General features: G+C 35.9%; 4 protein-coding genes across 4 annotated transcripts; all 4 read left to right on the top strand.

Moving 5' to 3' along the window:
* The first annotated feature begins 8,927 nt into the window (after positions 1 to 8,927).
* On the top strand, positions 8,928 to 10,500 carry LOC144452680 (fucolectin-like). The gene is made up of 3 exons (XM_078143825.1): positions 8,928 to 8,961; positions 9,552 to 9,770; positions 10,235 to 10,500. The coding sequence occupies exons 1-3, from the start codon at positions 8,928 to 8,930 to the stop codon at positions 10,498 to 10,500; spliced, it is 519 nt and encodes a 172-aa protein (XP_077999951.1).
* A 723-nt stretch (positions 10,501 to 11,223) lies between these two features.
* Positions 11,224 to 13,223, top strand: LOC144452679 (fucolectin-1-like). The gene is made up of 4 exons (XM_078143824.1): positions 11,224 to 11,281; positions 11,622 to 11,855; positions 12,234 to 12,379; positions 13,191 to 13,223. Exons 1-4 carry the CDS (start codon positions 11,224 to 11,226, stop codon positions 13,221 to 13,223), a joined length of 471 nt encoding a protein of 156 aa, XP_077999950.1.
* Positions 13,224 to 16,221: 2,998 nt separating this feature from the next.
* On the top strand, positions 16,222 to 18,815 carry LOC144452678 (fucolectin-like). The gene is made up of 5 exons (XM_078143823.1): positions 16,222 to 16,228; positions 16,623 to 16,835; positions 17,510 to 17,743; positions 18,099 to 18,311; positions 18,790 to 18,815. Exons 1-5 carry the CDS (start codon positions 16,222 to 16,224, stop codon positions 18,813 to 18,815), a joined length of 693 nt encoding a protein of 230 aa, XP_077999949.1.
* A 2,006-nt stretch (positions 18,816 to 20,821) lies between these two features.
* On the top strand, positions 20,822 to 24,041 carry LOC144452677 (uncharacterized). The gene is made up of 5 exons (XM_078143822.1): positions 20,822 to 21,095; positions 21,497 to 21,709; positions 22,381 to 22,614; positions 22,966 to 23,178; positions 23,794 to 24,041. Exons 1-5 carry the CDS (start codon positions 20,822 to 20,824, stop codon positions 24,039 to 24,041), a joined length of 1,182 nt encoding a protein of 393 aa, XP_077999948.1.
* Positions 24,042 to 24,357: the final 316 nt, after the last annotated feature.

The raw sequence follows: 24,357 nt of genomic DNA, 5'->3' as shown, positions 1-24,357 counted from the left end.
GAACTTGCAAGCCCGCCATGTTGAATGTTGCATCATGGGATATGTGATAATAAATACTCGTCAATTTGCATTATAAACAATATTGATACATTGTTTGTAACCACAAATAATCAATATATAGTCATCCTGACCATTGTGTGAGGTTTATTTTATTGGTAGCTCCAGATTAGGTATTACAATAACCACATATAATCCCATAGTCCTTTGCGTCTGGGCATGCTCAGTCTGGATTGCAAGTTCCCTGTTTCGGACATGTCACAAAAAACTAGTCATTAAATCTTGGTAAGTTCAAGTGTAGCATGTGCAAAGAAAGAATGTATTCAGCATGGTTGTATCAAACACAGACATTGAATACTATCATGAAACAATCTTAACACAGATATACAATTTGAAATTATTAGTAATATCGTTTTAGCAGATATTTTCAAAATCATAATTTTGTTAATATGTGTTTACTCAAACAATATGCATCTCGGGTTACAACCAGTCTGTTTCCCTCGCTAAATAATCAATTATCAACCAGCCAGACCTATCTCGACATTGGCTGCACTTTCGTAATAAACCAACTTGCTCTTAAAGACAAGTTCAAATTGAGATTATGATATATGTGTGAAAATGAGCTGTCTTACATAGCTACACAAAAGTTTTGCTTTGTTTTGTTTTGTTTTTAAATTAGATAGAGTGTTTATTGAAAATGTTGGTCTAAATCAAAAATAATTCTCCTATACTTGCTCTTTGGGTATCTTAAAAACAAGTTCAAATTGAGATTATGATATATGTGTGAAAATGAGCAGTCTTACATAGCTACACAAAAGTTTTGTTTTGTTTTGTTTTGTTTTTAAATTAAAGAGAGTGAAAATGTTGGTCTAAAACAAAAATAATTGTCCTATATAATATGTATGGTCCATTGATAACACTTGTTCGAGAACATGGGATTGAAACCCTGGCCTTTAAAAATAAGTTACAGCTGGTTAAAAATGTATATATATAACATGCACGTCCAACTCCCTATCAGAATCACCGCTAATGTTTACAGTAATGTAGCATGTCGCATATTTCTAAAGACAAGAATTTTATAAATCCATAATTCTGAATGCTACATTTTTTCCAATGCTTTTGGTATGTGGTATCAACATAAAAAAAAGAACTATTACGATTATAGAAATGTGGTCTTGGTGATTACATCTCCACCACTCCCACCCAGACATTGTAGTTATTCTATTTTCCCAGCATGCTCTTTTTGGATCGCTCATTAACACTTCAAAGATAGAAGTTTAGATCACACACGCCAACTAAGTTGAGATGGGATATCCACTTGTGAGAGGCAGTTTTCTCTCTCCACACTCATAGACATGTGATTTATTAATTTATTTATTATCATGTTTTGTTGTTCTAAATAGTGGAACGCCTTCTTGATGCTGAAGTGAGAGTTGGAGACTACCTAAGCATGGAAGGAAATTCTGTATGTGGACAGATGGTTGGAAATGATAGAATCCTTCACCAAACTTTGACGTTTTATTGTAAGGGATCACTCACTGGACGCTACGTCAGTATTCAAATAAGGGCCCGTTCAGACATCCTACATGTGTGTGAAGTTCAGGTTATGGTTCCAGGCAAGTGATAGCATGATCTTGATTTTGCTGTGACAATGTTTTGTGTTATAACTCATCCCAGTCATGTTACAGTCAGTGATTGGCTTAGGTCGTGTCACGTGGTTTGGACTATTGACCCGTAATGACCTCAATTTGCATTCTAGTTTCCTTGGACAATATTCATGTAGCAAGGAAGCCTTATCTGAGATTTGCGTTGATTATTGAAAGAATAAGTACCTTAATGTGATGTGTTATAAAACACTTATTGCCTGGCCTTATTTAGGCAATTTTAGATGTACCCTCATGCTGTTTATATAGAAACTATTTCCCTCGGTTGACAGGCTCGGGAAAACCATCATAACATTATAGGTCCGTACCATGATTAATAATTGTAAAATTCTTTGCATAGTGTTTGAAAGCTTAATATCTAAAACTTGCATCAGTATTAATTAAATTATTGTGACTGAGATAACCACCAAGATGTAGCAGTTTGGCTTATTGTTCATAATAACATAAGATTAAGGTGTGCATCGTTTATATTTAAGTTTATTGTAAACAAACATGTAAATAATTCTATTTTTGATATACTTATAGCTACTGCCACACCAATACCCTCAAGGTTCGTTAATGTAGCTGATGGGGGTACTGCATCCCAGAGTAGCGACTACGAAGGTATCGATCCTAACAGAGCAATTGATGGTAATACTAATAGTGATTTCAATGACAATAGCTGTTCTCATACCAACTCTGACCAGAATGCCTGGTGGAAGGTGGACCTGGGTGCATCATACCATGTGTATGAAGTCATTGTAACCAATCGCATGGATTGTTGCCGTAAGTATATGCCAGCCAAGATATGTGTATCAGCATGTTCAGAGTTGAACGCATTCAAACGAAATATATGTGGTTTATACCATGTCCATTCTCCGGCTTGTAGTATGAAGTCTTGTATGGCATCCATACCTTCCGACTGAATATAGAATAATATTGTGGAATATATATATGTATTTATAACTTTTGTACTAAATAAAACTAATGTTCCCAGAGTTCATGAATATGGTGGGTTATATACAATATTTCCTTGGTGAAATGATAATCGTTCATTTCAAACTAATTAAGTAATATATTTCAGATTATTTCAATGCAGTAAAATCTATTAACATACTAATGTGTAATATTTTGCTAAAAAACAGTAGAATTGTCACTTGAACGTTCTGCCAATAATGTCATGAATTCTTGCTTCCATTTTCATTTAGTTAACTGTGCACTTCTTATTATTTTAGATTATAACTTGTTAATGTTGTATATTTTGTGTGTGTGTTTGTTTGTTTGTTTGTTTGTTTGTTTGTTTGTTTGTTGTTGTTGATGATGATGATGTTGTTGTTGTTGTTGTTGTTGTTGTTGTTGTTGTTGTTGCCGTTGTTGTTGCCTTCATCGTCACCGAAAACAGATGAACGTCTACTGAATGCTGAAGTGAGAGTCGGAAACAGTGAAGATATTGCTGATAATACTCCTTGTGGGGCCAGGATTGGAAAAGAAACAGTTCACCAAGAAACGCTGTTCTTTTACTGTAATGATGCAATAGAGGGTCGGTTTGTTAGCATACAACTATGGGATCGACGTGATTTCCTTCATGTATGTGAAGTCAAAGTAATGTCTTCTGGTAAGTCAAAGGCATACCATGAATAAAAAGCAAACAGTGATACTTTCAACTGTCTTTTCCGTTTCTTTTAAAATAAGTTTAAAAGTTGGAAATATAGCACTACGAAGCAATAAAACCAGGTATTATTCATTATCTATGCGATTACGAAGTAAATATATATCTAATGATATCTTTATCAGTATAATGACAAACAAGAATAAAGAAGCTCAAAAGAGTGTGTTTCAAATAAGAATGTATGTGTTATGAAAAGTGAAGATCTTTACTCGGTCTTAAATGATACATTAAATTCTTAATACAAACTGACGTGTATTTACTGATGATATGTATAGATAACAGGAACAATTTCATCAATTTAATAAAATAATGCCTAACTTTAAATAGGGGACTATTGTATATTCAATAAGTAAAAAAAACTCCATCACTTTACTTTTTTTTTCTTTTTATCGATGAATTCCATTTTCTTCAATATAGGCATACCTACTTTGGTAAATGTAGCCAATGGCGCAACTGCATCCCAGAGTAGTAACTACCAAGGTAACGATCCTAACAGAGCAATTGATGGTGATACTAATAGTGATTGGGGTGGCAATAGCTGTTCTCATACCAACTCTGACCAGAATGCCTGGTGGAAACTTGACCTAGGAAAATCGTATCCTGTATATAAGGTGATCGTGACAAACCGCCAAGATTGTTGCAGTAAGTGGTTCAATAAAATTGTAACATAATGACATTAATCCGTGTAGTAACTTATGATAGAGTAAAATATTAACTCCTACATAGAGGTTATCATTTCAATATCGGATTGATAAGTAAATCATGACAATGTGAACTTGTTCTTGTGCTTCCTGCTCTTGACCATTTTCAGTTGTTTTGTTGATGCCCCTGTTCTCGCTGTTGTTGTTGTTGTTGTTGTTGTTGTTGCTGTTGTTGTTGTTGTTTTCGTTAGCGGCACGATGGTGCTGGATGTGGTGCTGCCACCACTGTTGCTGTAGGTGCAACTACGGTGCTGGTGGTATTAATAAAGCTACTCATATCACTCCCTTGTTATCTGTTTTGACTAATTTATTTTATTCATTTTATCAAATACAAAACATTGTTAATATTACGTTATTGTTTCTGACAGTGGAACGCCTTCTAAATGCCGAAGTAAGAGTCGGAGACTTCCAGAGCATGGAAGCCAATACACAGTGTGGTCAGACAGTCGGAAGTGACATTGTCAATAAGGAAACCCTAACGTTTGACTGCGATGGACCAGTACAGGGTCGATATGTCAGTATTCAACTAAAGGATCGACAAGATAACCTTCATGTGTGTGAAGTTCAAGTCATGGCTTCAGGTAATAATATATAACAGATCATACTTTATAGAGTTCCTCACTAATAATAGAAATACTGAGTAGATGCACTTTAGCTATGTTCCATATACTAAGGCTAAAATATTAGTCAAGTGGAATTCGAAACCCAGTCTGCTCATTTACGTTGCTTAGTACAAGAAATACCTACCCAGGGGTGTTCCGAAGAGTGGTTAGTCTGCAATATGACATATTCACTGATTTATATTCATCTAAGGACTAGACGTATTTTTCTCCATAATTATATGACGGGTTTACAAGTTTCCCTCCAATCAATGAATAACGTTTTTGGTCAATAGTCGATAACAGATTCTTATTGTGCAATTAATAAATTGATTCCCTTCAACTGACACTACGACATTAAATTCTAATGTACAAAAGCACTAAAAGTAAAGATATACAGAGTTAAAGATTTCAAAATAGACAAAACAAAAGCGGGGAAACCTTTGCCTAGCTATACAAGCAAATAACTACAGATCGATTGTTATCACTATAAGTAAAATATGCCTGTTTCGTGCAATGAAAATGTGTTCTACTATACAATTAAGTTCCATTTTCATTGTCTTTAAACAAATCTGTTGTGATAATCTTCTTAGAAACGTGTACGAATAGATAGGCGGGTCTAGCTAGTGAGGTGTTATGGATATATTATCATAATGTTTTTTTAAAGTATATTCATTAATTCATTATAGATACTGCTATACCAATACCTTTCATACTTTCCTTTTACTTTATATGCTATATATTAGATACACCAATACCCAATGTGTTCGTAAATATAGCCGAGGGTAAGACTGCCACCCAAAGTAGTGATTACCAAGGTAATGATCCTGACAGAGCAATTGATGGTAATACTAATAGTGTATTTACTGGAAATAGCTGTTCTCATACCGAACCTGACCACAATGCTTGGTGGAGAGTAGATCTTGGGCAATCGTATCCTGTGTATGAGGTGGTTGTAACGAATCGTCAGGATTGTTGCTGTAAGTATATAGAATTTGAATTTCAGTAGACAACATAGATATATTTGATTGTGCCACTATAGGTACATAAGAGGTTTAATATATGATTTTACATTCCATTGTACTTCATATTGCAATGAAAATGCATCATGTGAAATATAAAGTTTTAATCCGATGACAATTCTTAATTATAAAGGAGTTCTTTAGATTCAACTTCACACCAGCCTACATTACGAACATGCCCATGAAAATACATTGCCTCTCTATTCGACTCACAATTGGCAACAACTCAAAGGAACTCTTAAAAATACAAAAAAAATAGTCTGTAGTTTTTATGCTGAGCTTCGACTTATGGTGTTATACTATGACAAATGTAATTCTTGATGTAACATATTTTTCTGAAAAGTGGAACGCCTACTTGATGCTGAGGTGAGAGTTGGAGACTTCCTAAGTATTGCTGGTAACACAATATGTGGAGAACCGGTTGGAAAGGATAGAATCTATCATGAAACGATGACTTTCCATTGTGACAAACCAGTCCTAGGTCGTTACGTCAGTATTCAAATAAATGGTCGGGTAGACAATTTACATGTGTGTGAAGTTCAAGTCATAATTCCTGGTAAATATAACAAGAATTTTTAATTTTGTCCCACAGCTTGATTTTTTACATACACAAAAAATACAAACGTCCACACCCACTTTGTTATTACCATAAACACTAATGAAAAGTTTGGAGAGAGAGAGAGAGAGAGAGAGAGAGAGAGAGAGAGAGAGAGAGAGAGAGAGAGAGAGAGAGAGAGAGAGAGAGAGAGAGAGAGAGAGAGAGAGAGAGAGAGAGAGAGAGAGAGAGAGAGAGAGAGAGAGAGAGAGAGACAGACAGACAGACAGACAGACAGACAGACAGACTCGCTACTATATATGTTAAATAAACATTATCAGTTATTCACACTAATGTGCAGCCTGGCCTCTTTCTTTTCGATCATATGTTGCTTAGCTCGAGTTTGAATGTGCGGGTGGGTGTTTACACTATAATAACTTTTATTAGGACTTACGGGTAGTGTAACATATGTGTATGTTATAATTATATCTGGTAATTACATACATGACAGGTGTCATTATCTATTAAAGAGACACCGTGAGCAACTGAAGGTTGTTTACCTATGTCTTTGCAAACAAAGGATGGCCATGTAAAGCATGTATTTGATAGGGTGGGGCAAAACAAACGTGGCAATATTTCGGTCTTCTCAAATGTTTCCTATCATGTATTGATCATCGCATGAATATACCAGCGAAATAATTTCTCGAAAAATAATGCGAAGTTGTCGTCTGGCTATGTTAAGTTATTATGCTGCTTATAGCAAACAGGCGTCTGGTATGATTTATAGCTTCAAATCATACCACTACCGACTGGCTGCTTCCCATGACGGGTTATTATTAATGTTAGGGCTAAAGAAGCGAAAGCAACCAAGTGGCCTTATCTTTACATGACTTAGTAATAATACAGGCAACACGCATCATACGTTATATTATTTCCCAACCTACCAACCAACCAACCAACCAACAAATCACACAAACAAATAATCAACCATCCAATTAATAATTAATAGATGGTGAATGTGATGTGATGTGATGTAGTGTGATGTGATGTGATGTGATGTGAAGTGATGTGACGTTACATGACGTGACAACGTGGTGTGGTTAGGTGTGATGTGGTGTGGTGTGGTGTGGTATGATGAGGTGTGATTTGATTTGATGTGATGTGATGTGATGTGATGTGATGTGATGTGATGTGATGTTGTTAGAAGTGACTGGATTAGATGTGATGTGATAGGATATTATGTGATGTGATTTGTTATGATGTGATGTGATGTGATGTGATGTGATGTGGTGTGGTGTGATGTGATGTGATGTAATGAAAACACCAATCTTATAATTATTTTAAAGGAACAATTTTTATATTTTCACTACAGGCGACGCTGTACCATTACCCTCAATGTTCATAAATATAGCAGAGAAGGGAACTGCTTCTGATAGTAGTACATACCCTGGTACCTCTCCAGGAAGAGCAATTGATGGTAACAGTAACAGTCTGTGGAGTGGAAATAGCTGTGCTTGTACAAACTCTGAAAAGAATGCCTGGTGGAAGGTTGACCTAGGAAATTCGTACCATGTATATGAGGTCATTGTAACCAATCGAATGGATTGCTGCAGTAAGTAGCTCTACTTAAATTTATGTCTTACGTTTTTGATAAAATAGTTTGTCGTTGATGGCGTTTCTATTATGTTGAAAAGCACCACCAACAAATATTTCCTAAAAATGAAGTGTAAATTTTAAAAATTGTAAATATTGCTTTCAAAGTGCAAACAGTGTCTTACAAAGTTCCTTGTAAATTGTTTTCGTTTTAATTTTCATTAGGAGTCGTGTCTACAGTTACTGATGACGTGAAACGTTTTCCTCGTCCCAGTGTAGCTTTGCTAAACTTTCTTCAAGAAGTCACTTTTTTTCTGAAAGACTTTTGAAACTTTCCGCAATATTCATATAGTTTACATTCTAAATTGAAGAAATTACTTTTTGTAAGTCTCAACATTTCGACACTTTGTAATCCGAAGCTAAATAGTATGCCAACATATTTGTTTGTCTTCAGTGGAACGAATTCTGAATGCTGTGGCACGAGTTGGAGATAACGTGGATTTCAGTGCTAATCCTGCGTGTGGGAAACCAGTGGCAAGTGACATCGCAACTCAAGAAACTTTATCATTCTACTGTGGTGGACCATTAAAGGGTCGTTATGTCAGCATTCAACTGGAGAATCGACAGGATTATCTGCAACTGTGTGAAGTTAAAATAATGGTTCCTGGTAGGTAGTTACAACATCGTATATTAGGTGCAATAATGAGTCATTCTTACTACTTGTATAAGTGATAAAGGGACACGGCGAATAACCTAATGGTCTTTGGTGGTACTTTTAATACTGTCACAAACATTCATCAACTTGATTCAAACGTAAACATTAATTTCGCTGTACTGAAAATATAAAAATTAATCATTGTTCCCGGATTAATACTTCGGTGTAGAATTTGTTTCTTAGTCTGTCGTCCGCTCGGTTGTTTGCTGTTTGCAATTTATATAAGATGTTATCCTTGTACGTCTATTAATGGTTGATTTCTCTTTCCCAGGATCAGAGCGAGTCCCATCAGTCATACGAGTTGGATTACCTCCAGTAACATCTACTCAAGGTATCTAATGCATTTATTTCTTCACAAGAAAAATACGAGTGGCATAGTGGGCTTTGTCACCATGACTAGACGATGCAAAAGTTCTTCTTCATCAGATAAAAGTTTATAAAGATAAAACTCGGATGTTTCAAACCCTCACAGGGGATCTTCCTAAGGGTTAGTTTAATCTCATGATATAACGTTGACAGACATCCTCCTGTTGATTGACTCCTCAAACTGTAATGACCCTTCATTTCTCTACTGTCTGTTAACATCAGTAGTAAGGAGTTTTTTTTATTATATTAAGGCCTAATAAAAAATGTGTGGTTCCAATTACGCTTAATTTTAGAATAGGTGGAGTAGATTGTTTATTTTCTAAAGATATATTTGTCATATATCAGTGTCTAGTTCAGGTAGTAATGTTTTCTCGTTGTTTTCCATATGGTCTCTGTTATCGGTTGCTTCTCATCAGACGTACAGCCATTGCAGACTGGATGAACAGTTTTATATTGTCTTTTTATAAAGTTGATGTCAGTTTCAGCATCCACTATTTCTTGAGGGAATTCACAAGTTTTGCTATTTTATTATTTTTTTTTTCCAATACCAAAAAAATTCAGGTCGGCTTGAAAAACTAAGGAAACAATTTTTCTAGTCTGTAAAGTCCAATGCACTTTGAATGTAAACTCACATTATATATCTAATATATAAATGCGCATCACTTCACACAAATATAATTACTGTGGCCGTATTCCATTTTCTTCCTAAAGACACTTTGGTAAATGTAGCCAAGGGCGCAACTGCATCCCAGAGTAGCAACTACGAAGGTAACGATCCTAACAGAGCAATTGATGGTGATACTAATAGTGATTGGGGTGGCAATAGCTGTTCTCATACCAACTCTGACCAGAATGCCTGGTGGAAACTTGACCTAGGAAAATCGTATCACGTACAAAAGGTTATCGTGACAAACCGCCAAGATTGCTGCAGTAAGTGGTTATTTATAAACTTTTACAACCGTGAAATTAATCATTCTTTTAATGCATGGTAAGGTAAAAAATTAACTCTTAAATAGAATGTGATCATTTCCTTCAATGGTAAATTATGAAAATATGTGTCCGTTTAGTTTTCATATATGTATGTTATCATGGGTTATTGTGCTTTCCACAGTAGACCTTTATTTGCCATTAACATGTTCTTCTTGTTGTCGTCGTCGTCGTCGTCGTCGTCGTTGTTGTTGTTGTTGTTGTTGTTGTTGTTGTTGTTGCTGTTGCTGCTGCTGTTGTTGTTGTTGTCGTTGTTGTTGTTGTTATTGTTGATGTTGGTGTTGTTGATGGTTTTGGTGGTACTGTTTCTGCCATTGGTTGTGCAGGTGCTAATAGCGATGATCATGGTGATGACCTAATAACCATAACAAAATAAACAATATAACAAACATTGCTGTTTGTGACAGGTGAACGCCTTCTAAATGCCGAAGTAAGAGTAGGAGACTTCCAGAGCATTGAAGCCAATACACAGTGTGGTAAGACAGTCGGAAGTGACGTTGTCAATAAAGAAACCCTAACGTTTGACTGCGATGGACCAGTACAGGGTCGATATGTCAGTATTCAACTAAAGGATCGACAAGATAACCTTCATGTGTGCGAAGTTCAAGTCATGGCTCAAGGTAACAGATTATACTTTACAGACTTCCTTACTAATATTAGAAATACTGAGTAGATGAGCATTATCTATCTTTCATGTACCATGGCTAAGTGAGATTTAAGTGGAATTCAAACTGAACCTGTTCAGCTACAGAGACTTATGATATGATTTATATTAACAGAAATATCTACCTAGGGGTTAGTCCATCTGCTAGACCTCGGATGTTCTTCCGATAGAATACGACACACGCCCGAACATTGCTATCGAGGATGGAACATCCGAGGTCTAGCAAATGTCATAAGGATATAAATAACTGCCAATCAGAGAACCGTATTATCGACAAGCACAAACAGAGGACAATAGCTAATCTGTCATGCATATTCATCTTAAGGAGGGACTTGTAAAATTAACCACCAATGCGTTAACTAAAATGTGTGAATGACAACGTCTACACACTCATCAAACATAATTACCATAAACTGATAAGACATAGTAATGACATAAATGTGTTTGTCAACACCTGCATACAGAGATTGAATATATTAAAGTATATATATGCATACATGGCCCAACCCACTAATCTCAATGGAATGTCCGGTCTGAAAATGACATTAGCTAGACTGTTCGGGCACTTCGTTTGCCTATAGTATCGAAAGAAAGCCCGAGCGTCTAGCAGCAAGACTACCTAGGGGTGTGCAGGCCAGTAGTTATATCCCACAACATATTCACTTTTTTCTATTTATCATTAGATGATACATTTTCCATATATCGAACCATTAATTAAAGATATTTAAGACAATGTCTTTACAAGTTCCTCTTCCGAGAACTTATTCAAAAGAACTCCCTTCCACTAAAAGTACGAGATTAAATTCTTATAAAACAAGAACACCAAACCTAAATATACACCAAGTCAATGATTTCGACCTAGAAACATTTGACAATCTGATCAAACAAATAACTGCAACTCGATTTTTACAAATTAATGCAAATTACTAGCAGTACAATATAATATGTAACATGTAAATTACCATTTTCGTTATTCCATCTTACATACAATTACAAGTTCCATTTACATTGTTATTACACGTACAATGACAGTCTGTTATGATAAGCTGTTAAAATCATTTGGCGGGTCTGGCCAGCTAGCTTTTATTGATAAGCCATACTTTCCTTTTAATTTATATGCTATATATTAGATACCGCTATACCCAATGTGTTCGTAAATATAGCTGAGGGTAAGACTGCCACCCAAAGTAGTGATTACCTAGGTAACGATCCTGACAGAGCAATTGATGGTGATACTAATAGTGTATTTACTGGAAATAGCTGTTCCCATACCGAACCTGACCACAATGCTTGGTGGAGAGTAGATCTTGGGCAATCGTATCCTGTGTATGAGGTGGTTGTAACAAATCGCCAGGATTGTTGCTGTAAGTAGATAGACGTTAATTTGTGAATTGAAATAGATAACATGGATATATTTGATTGTGCCACTATAGGTACATCAGAGGTTTGGTATATGATTTTACATTCCATGGTACTTCATATTACAATGAAAATACATCTTGTAAATTTAACATTTTAATCCGATGACGATTCTGAATTATAAAAGAGTTCTTTAGACCAGCCTACATTACCAATATACCCATGAAAAGACACAGTCTCCCTATTTAATTCAGAGTTCACAATAATTCAAGGAACGTTTAAAAAATAAATGACTAAAGTGTGTAGTATTTATGATCTGATTTGACTTATGTTGTTATATTAAGTTAAATGCAATTCTTGATGTAACTTGCCTTTCTGTATAGTGGAACGCCTTCTTGATGCTGAGGTGAGAGTTGGAGACTTCCTAAGTATTGCTGGTAACACAATATGTGGAAAACCTGTTGGAAAGGACAGAATCTATCATGAAACGATGACTTTCCACTGTGACAAACCAGTCCTAGGTCGTTACGTCAGTATTCAAATAAATGGTCGGGTAGACAATCTACATGTGTGTGAAGTTCAAGTCATAATTCCTGGTAAGTCTTTTGTCCCACATCCTGACTTTTTTCATACAGAGAGAGAGAGAGAGAGAGAGAGAGAGAGAGAGAGAGAGAGAGAGAGAGAGAGAGAGAGAGAGAGAGAGAGAGAGAGAGAGAGAGAGAGAGAGAGAGAGAGAGAGAGAGAGAGAGAGAGAGAGCGAGCGAGAGAGAGAGTGAGAGAATGAGACTGACAGACAGACACAGACAGACAGACAGACAGACAGACAGACAGAAACATAGACATAAAGACAGACAGAGACAAACAGAGCGAGAGACATGGAAGCAGACAGACAGACAGACAGACAGACAGACAGACAGACAGACAGATTATTGTTACAAGTACTGAAAACATACTTTCTACAATTTTCACATCTTCTAAACAATAACATGATATGATGTGATGTAATGTAATATCACGTGACATCATGTAATATGCTATGATCATGTGATGTGATTATACGTGATGCATTGTTCCATAAGATATGGTGTGGTGTTATGCATATGTTATGTGATGTGATTTGATTTGACATCTTGATGTGCTGTACTTCGTTGCGAAGTGAAGTAATGTGCTGTTATGCGTGATGCACTGTAATGATATGTTATGTGATGTATTGCTCTGTGTTCTGATTTGCTCCAAATATCCAAAGATAATACCCACTAACTCTTTACAAATAGCAAACCACCAACTTGGAAACTTGAATTATTTTTCTTAATAGATCAATATTTGTATTTTCACTACAGGCGATGCTGTACCATTACCCTCAATGTTCATAAATATAGCAGAGAAGGGAACTGCTTCTGATAGTAGTACATACCCTGGTACCTCTCCAGGAAGAGCAATTGATGGTAACAGTAACAGTCTGTGGAGTGGAAATAGCTGTGCTTGTACAAACTCTGAAAAGAACGCCTGGTGGAAGGTTGACCTAGGAAATTCTTACCATGTATATGAGGTCATTGTAACCAATCGAATGGATTGCTGCAGTAAGTAGTTATACTTAGATTTGTATCTAACGTTTTGTGATAACGAGATATAATAGTTTGTCGTTGAAGGCGCGATTATCACCATATTGAATGACAATATCAACAAATATTTTCTAACATCAAGTGTCTATCAACAATTAGTAAATATTGCTTGCAAGTGCAAACAGTATCACACACATTTTCTTGTGATTTAAATTTGTCTCGGTTTTATGTCTCAAAACGCTAATTAAACTACAACATGCAACAGTCTTACCTACAGTTACTAATTACGTGACACATTTTCCTTTTAACATCATATTTAAAAAGTCACCTTTTCCTGAAATGATTTCGAATCTCCCTGAATATCTCTACTGTTTACATTCTAAAATTTAATAATCGTGATAAATCAAATTTTCGCTACTTCCTAATGTCCAAAGCTTAATATTATGCCAACATTTTTTGTCTACAGTGGAACGAATTCTGAATGCAGTGGTACGAGTTGGAGATAATGTGGATTTCAGTGCTAATCCTGCGTGTGGGAAACCAGTACCAAGTGACATCGCAACTCAAGAAACTTTGTCATTCTACTGTGGTGGACCATTAAAGGGTCGTTATGTCAGCATTCAACTGGAGAATAGACAGGATTATCTGCAACTGTGTGAAGTTAAAATAATGGTTCCTGGTAGGTAGTTACAACATCGTATATTAGGTGCAATAATTAGTCATTCTTACTACATGTATAAGTTATAAAGGGACACGGTGAGTAACCTCATGGACTTTGGTGGTACTTTTAATACTGTCACAAACGTTCTTAAACTTGATTCAAACGTATTAATTTCGCTGTACTGAACATATCAAAATTAATCATTGTACCCGGATTTATACTTCTGTGTAGAATTTGTTTCTTAGTCTGTCGTCTGCTCGGTTGTTTGCTGTTTGAAGTTTATATAAGATGTTATCCTTGTACGTCTATTAATGGTTGATTTCTCTTTCCCAGGATCAGAGCGAGTCCCATCAGTCATACGAGTTGGATTACCTCCAGTAACATCTACTCAAGGTATCTAATGCATTTATTTCTTCACAAGAAAAATACGAGTGGCATACCGGGCTTTGTCACCACGACTAGACGATGCAAAACTTCTTGTTCAGATAAAAGTTTAGAAAAATAAAACTGGGATGTTTCAAACACTCACAGGGGATCTTCCTGAGGGCTAGTTTAAACTCATGATGTAACGTTGACAGACATCCTCCTGTTGATTGACTACTCAATTTATAATCACCATTCAGTTCTCTACTGTCTGTCTGTCTGTCTGTCTGTCTGTCTGTCTGTCTGTCTGTCTGTCTGTCTGTCTGTCTGTCTGTGTCATCATTTTCTAAAAATCGGCTGGCTCAATTGTAATGAAATTTGGGATATATAATGTTTACGGTAATAGCTAGACCTGATTAGGTTTTGAGCCAGATCTGTTAATGTTTGATTAGAGAAATTTGCATATTAATGAAATCAACTAATTACGCAATATCTTAAGACTTCATACTGCAATTTCAATATAATTTAGTATATTCATTAAACATAACAACATACATTTGTCCTATAAAATTCGTTGATGTATCTTACAGCGTTAATGATTAATTTGCACAATTAATTATTTTTGGTAATTAGGCTATATCTTAAGAATACATACTTCAAATTCAACATAATTTAGTACACACGTTAATCATAAGAAAACACATATGTCCTATCAAGTTTTCCATAATTAATGATTTTCGTTAATTAGGCTATATCTTAAGACTGCATACTTCAATTTCAATACAATTTAGTACATACCTTAATCATAACAAAGCGGATATGTCTTATAAAATCTTTTATATAGCTTAGTTTTAATGACAAATTTGCATAATTAATGATTTTAGGTAACTAGGTTGTATCTTAAAAATGCAAGCTTCAAATTTCGTATAATATGATACGCACAGCAATCATAATAATACGCACCTGTCCTATGAAGTTTGTTTCTACAACTTTTTCCTTTAATGAGTATTTTGAATAATGAACGATATTCAGTAATTAAGCAGTATCATACACTCTTAAATACTTTAATCTTACATACATTAACATTAACAAAGCCTGTTACAATAGTTTTTTTTAGTTTAATGAGTTATTTGCATAATTAGTGATTTTCTTACGGGAGGCATTCAGTTTAAATCACATTTTCCATATGGTCTCTGTGTTATCGATTGCTTCTCACCAGACGTACAGCCATTACAGATAGGATGAACAGTTTTATATTGTCTTTTTAAGTTGATGTCATTTTCAGCATCCACTATTTCTTGGGAGACTTCACAAGTTTTGCGATTTTACTATTTTTTTTCTCTAAAACGAAAAGAAAATCAAGGTGGGCGTGAAAAACCATAGGGAAATAATCTTTCTAGTCTGTACAGTACAATGCACTTTGAATGTAAACTCACATTATATATCTAATATATAAATATTGCATCACTTTACAAATATGATAATTGTCGCTGTATTCCATTTTCTTTCTGCAGACACTTTGGTAAATGTAGCCAAGGGCGCAACTGCAACCCAGAGTAGCAACTACGAAGGTAACGATCCTAACAGAGCAATTGATGGTGATACTAATAGTGACTGGGGTGGCAATAGCTGTTCTCATACTAACTCTGACCAGAATGCCTGGTGGAAACTTGACCTAGGAAAATCGTATCACGTACATAAGGTTATCGTGACAAACCGCCAAGATTGCTGCAGTAAGTGGTTAATTATAAAACTTTTACAACCGTGAAATTAGTCATTCTTTTAATGCATGGTAAGGTAAAACGTTAAGTATTAAATAGCATGTGATCATTTCCTTTACTAAATTATGAAAATATGTCCGTTCAGTTTTCATGTGTGTATGTTCTTGTGATTTTCGCTCTTGACCTTTATTTACCATTAACGTGTTCTTTTTGTCGTCGTGGGCGTCGTCTAGGTCGTGGTCGTGGTCGTTGTTGTTGTTGTTGTTGTTGTTGTTGTTGTTGTTGTTGTTGTTGTTGTTGTTGTTCTTGTTGTTGGTTGTGGTGTTGGTGGTGGTGGTGGTGGTGGTGGTGGTGGTGGTACTGCTTCTGTTGTTGGTTGTGCAGGTGATAACAGCGATGATCATGGTGATGACCTAATAACCATAACAAAATTAACAATATTACAAACATTGCTGTTTGTGACAGGTGAACGCCTTCTAAATGCCGAAGTAAGAGTAGGAGACTTCCAGAGCATTGAAGCCAATACACAGTGTGGTAAGACAGTCGGAAGTGACGTTGTCAATAAGGAAACCCTACCGTTTGACTGCAATGGACCAGTACAGGGTCGATATGTCAGTATTCAACTAAAGGATCGACAAGATAACCTTCATGTGTGCGAAGTTCAAGTCATGGCTCAAGGTAACAGATCATACTTTTACAGAGTTCCTTACTAATTTGAGAAATATTGAGTAGATGAGCATTATCTATCTCTCATGTACCATGGCTAAGTGAGATTTAAGTGGAATTCAAACTAAGCCTGCTCAGCTACAGGGGCTTATGGTATGATTTATAGTAACAGAAATACCTACCCAGGGGTATGTAGGCCAGTAGTTATATCCCACAACATGTTCAATGTTTACTATTTATCATAAGATGATACATTTTCCCTTTATCGAACCATTAATTAAAGATATTTAAGACAATGTCTTTACAAGTTCCCCTTCCGAGAACTTATTCAAAAGAACTCCATTCCACTAAACGTACGAGATTAAATTCTTATAATACAAGAACACCAAACCTAAATATACAGCAAGTCAATTATTTCGGCCTAGAAACATTTGACAATCTGACCAAACAAATAACTGCACCTCGATTTTTACAAATTAATGCAAATTACTAGCAGTACAATATATATGTAACATGTAAATTACCATTTTCGTTATTCCATCTTACATACAATTTCCATTTGCATTGTTATTACACGTATAATGACAGTCTGTTATGATAAGCTGTTAAAATCATTTGGCGGGTCTGGCCAGCTAGCTTTTATTGATATGCCATACTTTCCTTTTAATTTATATGCTATATATTAGATACCGCTATACCCAATGTGTTCGTAAATATAGCTGAGGGTAAGACTGCCACCCAAAGTAGTGATTACCAAGGTAATGATCCTAACAGAGCAATTGATGGTAATACTAATAGTGCATTTACTGGAAATAGCTGTTCCCATACCGAACCTGACCACAATGCTTGGTGGCGAGTAGATCTTGGGCAATCGTATCCAGTGTATGAGGTGGTTGTAACGAATCGTCAGGATTGTTGCTGTAAGTAGCTATTTATAGACGTTAATTTGTAAATTGAAACAGATAACATAGATATATTTGAATGTGCCACTATAGGTATATAAGGGGTTTAATACATAATTTTACATTCCATTGTACATCACACTGCAATGAAAATACATCATGTGAAGTATAAAGTTTTAATCTGATGACAATTCTGAATTGTACAGGAGTTCTTTAGATTCATTTTGAACCAGCCTACAGTACAAATATGTCCATGGAAATATGAAAGACACTAAAATGAAAATGAATTAAGCTGTAGTGTTTATGATACACTTTGACATGTTGTTATACTAAGTTAAATGCAATTCTTGATGTAACTTGTCTTTCTGAATAGTGGAACGCCTTCTTAATGCTGAGGTGAGAGTTGGAGACTTCCTAAGTATTGCTGGTAACAAAATATGTGGGGAACTGGTTGGAAAGGATAGAATCTATCATGAAACGATGACTTTCCACTGTGACAAACCAGTCCTAGGTCGTTACGTCAGTATTCAAATAAATGGTCGGGTAGACAATTTACATGTGTGTGAAGTTCAAGTCATAATTCCTGGTAAGTCTTTTGTCCCACATCCTGACTTTTTTCATACAAAGAGAGAGAGAGAGAGAGAGAGAGAGAGAGAGAGAGAGAGAGAGAGAGAGAGAGAGAGAGAGAGAGAGAGAGAGAGAGAGAGAGAGAGAGAGAGAGAGAGGGAGAGAATGAGACAGATAGACAGAGACAGACAGACATACAGACAGAAAGAGACATAGACATAAAGAGAGAGAGAGACACACAGACAGACAGAGCGAGAGACAGAGAAGCAGACAGACAGACAGACAGACAGTCAGTCAGTCAGTCAGATAAAGACAGACAGACAGACAGATTATTATTACAAGTACTGGACACATACTTTCTACAATTTTCACATGTGATGTGATGTGATGTGATGTGATGTGACGTGACGTGACCTGACGTGATGAGGTGTGGTGTGGTGGGGTGGGGTGGGGTGTGGTGTGCTATGATGTGATGTGATTTGATGTGATGTTCTTAGATGTGACTCGATTAGATGTGATGTGATGAGATGTGATGTGATGTGATGTGATGTGATGTGATGAAAACACCACTCTTATAATTATTTTAAAGGAACAACTTTTATATTTTCACTACAGGCGATGCTGTACCATTACCCTCAATGTTCATAAATATAGCAGAGAAGGGAACTGCTTCTGTAAGTAGTACATACCCTGGTACCACTCCAGGAAGAGCAATTGATGGTAACAGTAACAGTCTGTGGAGTGGAAATAGCTGTGCTTGTACAAACTCTGAAAAGAACGCCTGGTGGAAGGTTGACCTGGGAAATTCTTACCATGTATATGAGGTCATTGTAACCAATCGAATGGATTGCTGCAGTAAGTAGTTATACTTAAATTTAAGTCTAACGTTTTTGATAAAATAGTTTGTCGTTGATGGCGTTTCTATTATGTTGAAAAGCACCACCAACAAATGTTTTCTAAAAATGATGTGTACATTTTAAAAATTGTAAATAATGCTTTCAAAGTGGAAACAGTGTCTTACAAAGTTCCTTGTAAATTCTTTTCATTTTAATTTTCATTAGGAGTCGAGTCTACAGTTACTGATTACGTGAAACGTTTTCCTTATCCCAGTGTAGCTTTGCTAAACTTTCTTCAACAAGTCACTTTTTTCTGAAAGAATTTTGAAACTTTCTCAACATCCCTGTAGTTTACATTCTAAATCGAAGAAATTACTTTTTGTGATTCTCAACATTTCGACACTTTGTAATCCAAAGCTAAATATTATGCCAACATATTTGTTTGTCTTCAGTGGAACGAATTCTGAATGCAGTGGCACGAGTTGGAGATAATGTGGATTTCAGTGCTAATCCTGCGTGTGGGAAACCAGTGGCAAGTGACATCGCAACTCAAGAAACTTTGTCATTCTACTGTGGTGGACCATTAAAGGGTCGTTATGTCAGCATTCAACTCGAGAATCGACAGGATTATCTGCAACTGTGTGAAGTTAAAATAATGGTTCCTGGTAGGTAGTGACAACATCGTATATTAGGTGCAATAATTAGTCATTCTTACTACATGTATAAGTTATAAAGGGACACGGTGAATAACCTAATGGTCTTTGGTGATACTTTTAATACTGTCAACTTGATTCAAACGTATTAATTTCGCTGTACTGAACATATAAAAATTAATCATTGTACCCGGATTTATACTTCTGTGTAGAATTTGTTTCTTAGTCTGCCGTCCGCTCGGTTGTTTGCTGTTTGCAGTTTATTTAAGATGTTATCCTTGCACGTCTATTAATGGTTGATTTCTTTTCCCAGGATCAGAGCGAGTCCCATCAGTCATACGAGTTGGATTACCTCCAGGAACAACTACTCAAGGTATCTAATGCATTTATTTCTTCACAAGAAATATACGAGTGGCATAGTGGACTTTGTCGCCACGAGTATACGATGCAAAACGTCTTGTTCAGATAAAAGTTTATAAAAATAAAACTCGGATGTTTCAAACCCTCACAGGGGATCTTCCTAAGGGTTAGTTAAGCTCATGATGTAACGTTGACAGACATCCTCCTGTTGGTTGACTACTCAATCTGTAATGACCCTTCAGTTCTCTACTTTCTGATAACATCAGAAGTCGGGAGTTTTATTTGATATTAAGGCCTTATAACAAAAGAATTGTGCGGTTCCGATTACGCTTAATTTTAGAATAGGTGGAGTAGATTGTTTATTTTTTATAGATATATTTGTCGTATATGTCGTATATATCCCATTGTTTTCCATATGGTCTCTGTGTTATCGTTTGCTTCTCATCAGACGTACAGCCAATACAGACTGGATGAACAGTTTTATATTGCCTTTTTTTTTTTTAGTTGATGTCAGTTTTAGCATCCACTATTTCTTGAGGGAATTCACAAGTTTTTTCTCCAATACCAAAAAAAAATTAAGGTCGGCGTGAAAAACTAAGGAAACAATTTTTCTAGTCTGTTAAGTCCAATGCACTTTGAATGTAAACTCACATTATATATCTAATATATAAATGCGCATCATGGATCACTTTACAAATATAATTACTGTGGCCGTATTCCATTTTCTTCCTGAAGACACTTTGGTAAATGTAGCCAAGGGCGCAACTGCATCCCAGAGTAGCAACTACGAAGGTAACGATCCTAACAGAGCAATTGATGGTGATACTAATAGTGATTGGGGTGGCAATAGCTGTTCTCATACCAACTCTGACCAGAATGCCTGGTGGAAACTTGACCTAGGAAAATCGTATCCTGTACATAAGGTTATCGTGACAAACCGCCAAGATTGCTGCAGTAAGTGGTTAATTATAAACTTTTACAACATTGAAATTAGTCATTCTTTTAATGCATGGTAAGGTAAAAAGTTAAGTATTAAATAGTATGTGATCATTTCCTTTGGTAAATTATGAAAATATGTCCGTTTAGTCTTCATGTGTGTATGTTCTTGTACTTTTCGCTCTTGACTTTTATTTGCCATTAACGTGTTCTTCTTGTCGTAGTGGGCGTTGTTATTGTCGTGGTCGTGGTTGTGGTCGCTGTTGTTGTTGTTGTTGTTGTTGTTGTTGTTGTTGTTGGTGGTGGTGGTGGTAGTGCTTCTGTCGTTGGTTGTTCTGGTGATAACAGCGATGATCATGGTGATGACCTAATAACCTTAACAAAATAAAGAATATTACGAATATTGCTGTTTGTGACAGGTGAACGCCTTCTAAATGCCGAAGTAAGAGTCGGAGACTTCCAGAGCATTGAAGCCAATACACAGTGTGGTAAGACAGTCGGAAGTGACGTTGTCAATAAGGAAACCCTAACGTTTGACTGCGATGGACCAGTACAGGGTCGATATGTCAGTATTCAACTAAAGGATCGACAAGATAACCTTCATGTGTGTGAAGTTCAAGTCATGGCTCAAGGTAACAGATCATACTTTTACAGAGTTCCTTACTAATATGAGAAATACTGTGCAGATGAGCATTATCTATCTTTCATGTACCATGGCTAAGTGAGATTTAAGTGGAATTCAAACTAAGCCTGCTCAGCTACAGGGGCTTATGGTATGATTTATAGTAACAGAAATACCTACCCAGGGGTGTGTAGGCCAGTAGTTATATCCCACAATATGTTCAATGTTTACTATTTATCATAAGATGATACATTTTCCCTTTATCGAACCATTAATTAAAGATATTTAAGACAATGTTTTTACAAGTTCCCCTTCCGAGAACTTGTTCTTTTGAATCCTTCCACTAAACGTACGTGATTAAATTCTTATGATACAAGAACACCAAACCTAAATACACACCAAGTAAATTATTTCGGCCTAGAAACATTTGCCAATCTGACCAAGTAAATAACTGCACCTCGATTTTTACAAATCACTTGCAGTACAATATAATATGTAACATGTAAATTACCATTTTCGGTATTCCATCTTACATACAAGTTCCATTTGCATTGTTATTACACGTACAATGACAGTCTGTTATGATAAGCTGTTCCAATGTTAAAATCATTCGGCGGGTCTAGCTAGCTAGCTGTTATTGATATGCCATACTTTTCTTTTAATTTATATTCGCTTTATTAGATAAAGCAATACCCAATGTGTTCGTAAATATAGCTGAGGGTAAGACTGCCACCCAAAGTAGTGATTACCAAGGTAATGATCCTAACAGAGCAATTGATGGTAATACTAATAGTGTATTTACTGGAAATAGCTGTTCTCATACCGAACCTGACCACAATGCTTGGTGGAGAGTAGATCTTGGGCAATCGTATCCAGTGTATGAGGTGGTTGTAACAAATCGCCAGGATTGTTGCTGTAAGTAGATAGAAGTTAATTTGTAAATTGAAATAGATAACATGGATATATTTGATTGTGCCACTATAGGTACATATGAGGTTTAATACATAATTTTACATTCCATTGTACATCATACTGCAATGAGAAAATGCATCATGTGAAATATAAAGTTTTAATCCGATGACAATTCTGAATTATAAAGGAGTTCTTTAGATTTATTTTGAACCAGCCTACATTACCAATATGTCCATGGAAATATAAAAGACACTGAAATGAAAATGAATTAAGCTGTAGTGTTTATGATACACTTTGACATGTTGTTATACTAAGTTAAATGCAATTCTTGATGTAACTTGTCTTTCTGAATAGTGGAACGCCTTCTTGATGCTGAGGTGAGAGTTGGAGACTTCCTAAGTATTGCTGGTAACACCATATGTGGAAAACCTGTTGGAAAGGACAGAATCTATCATGAAACGATGACTTTCCATTGTGACAAACCAGTCCTAGGTCGTTACGTCAGTATTCAAATAAATGGTCGGGTAGACAATTTACATGTGTGTGAAGTTCAAGTCATAATTCCTGGTAAGTATTAGGAGCATTTTGTCTCAAATTCTAACTTTTTACAGACACAAAAAACAACAGACATCAAAACACTATTTGTTAATACTAACAATGCTGATATAAATATTCCAAGGGGGTGGGGATAGAGGGAGAGGGAGAGAGAGGGGGGGGAGGGAGAGGGAAAGAGAACGAAAGAGAGAGAGGGAGGGAGGGAGGGATTTTTATTACTGTTTCAAGTACTGGAAATAGACATCATACTGTCTACAATTTTCACACCTTCCAAACAATGACAGATGATATGATGTGATGTAGTGTGATATCACGTGACGTCATGTAATATGATGGGATGTGATGTGATAATACAATGCATTGTTCCATAAGATACAGTGTGATGTTATATATATGTTATGCGGTGTGACGTGATTTGACATTTTGATGTGCTGTACTACGTTGTGATGTGAAGTAATGTGCTGTTATGCGTGATGCACTGTAATGATATGTTATATGATGTATTGTTCTGTGTTGTGATTTGCTCCAAATATCCAAAGATAATACCCACTAATTCTTTACAAATAGCAAACCACCAACTTGGAAACTTGAAATATTTTTTTATTAATTTTTGTATTTTCACTACAGGCGACGCTGTACCAGTACCGTCAATGTTCATAAATATAGCAGAGAAGGGAACTGCTTCTGTAAGTAGTACATACCCTGGTACCACTCCAGACAGAGCAATTGATGGTAACAGTAATAGTCTGTGGAGTGGAAATAGCTGTGCTTGTACAAACTCTGAAAAGAACGCCTGGTGGAAGGTTGACCTGGGAAAGTCTTACCAGGTATATGAAGTCATTGTAACCAATCGAATGGATTGCTGCAGTAAGTAGATATGCTTCGATTTGTATCTAACGTTTTGTAATAACGAGATATAATAGTTTGTCGTTGATGTCGCGATTAGCACGATATTAAAAGACACCATCAAGAAGTATTTTGTAACATTCAGTGTATATGAACAATTTAGTAAATATTGCTTCCAAGTGCAAAATGTGTCGTACAAAGCTAGTTTCTTATTATCAAAAAGTTAATTAAATTAGAACATGCAACAGTCTTACCTACAGTAACTAATTACGTTTACTAATTCTTTTCCTCAAAAAGTCACTTTTTCGTGAAATGATTTTGAATCTCCCTAAATGTCTCTACAGG

The sequence above is a fragment of the Glandiceps talaboti genome, chromosome 23 (genome assembly GCF_964340395.1).
Source record: "Glandiceps talaboti chromosome 23, keGlaTala1.1, whole genome shotgun sequence".
NCBI lineage: Eukaryota > Metazoa > Hemichordata > Enteropneusta > Spengelidae > Glandiceps > Glandiceps talaboti.
Note: the sequence above shows the minus strand (reverse complement) of the source record. Positions and strands in the feature narration are given on the sequence as shown.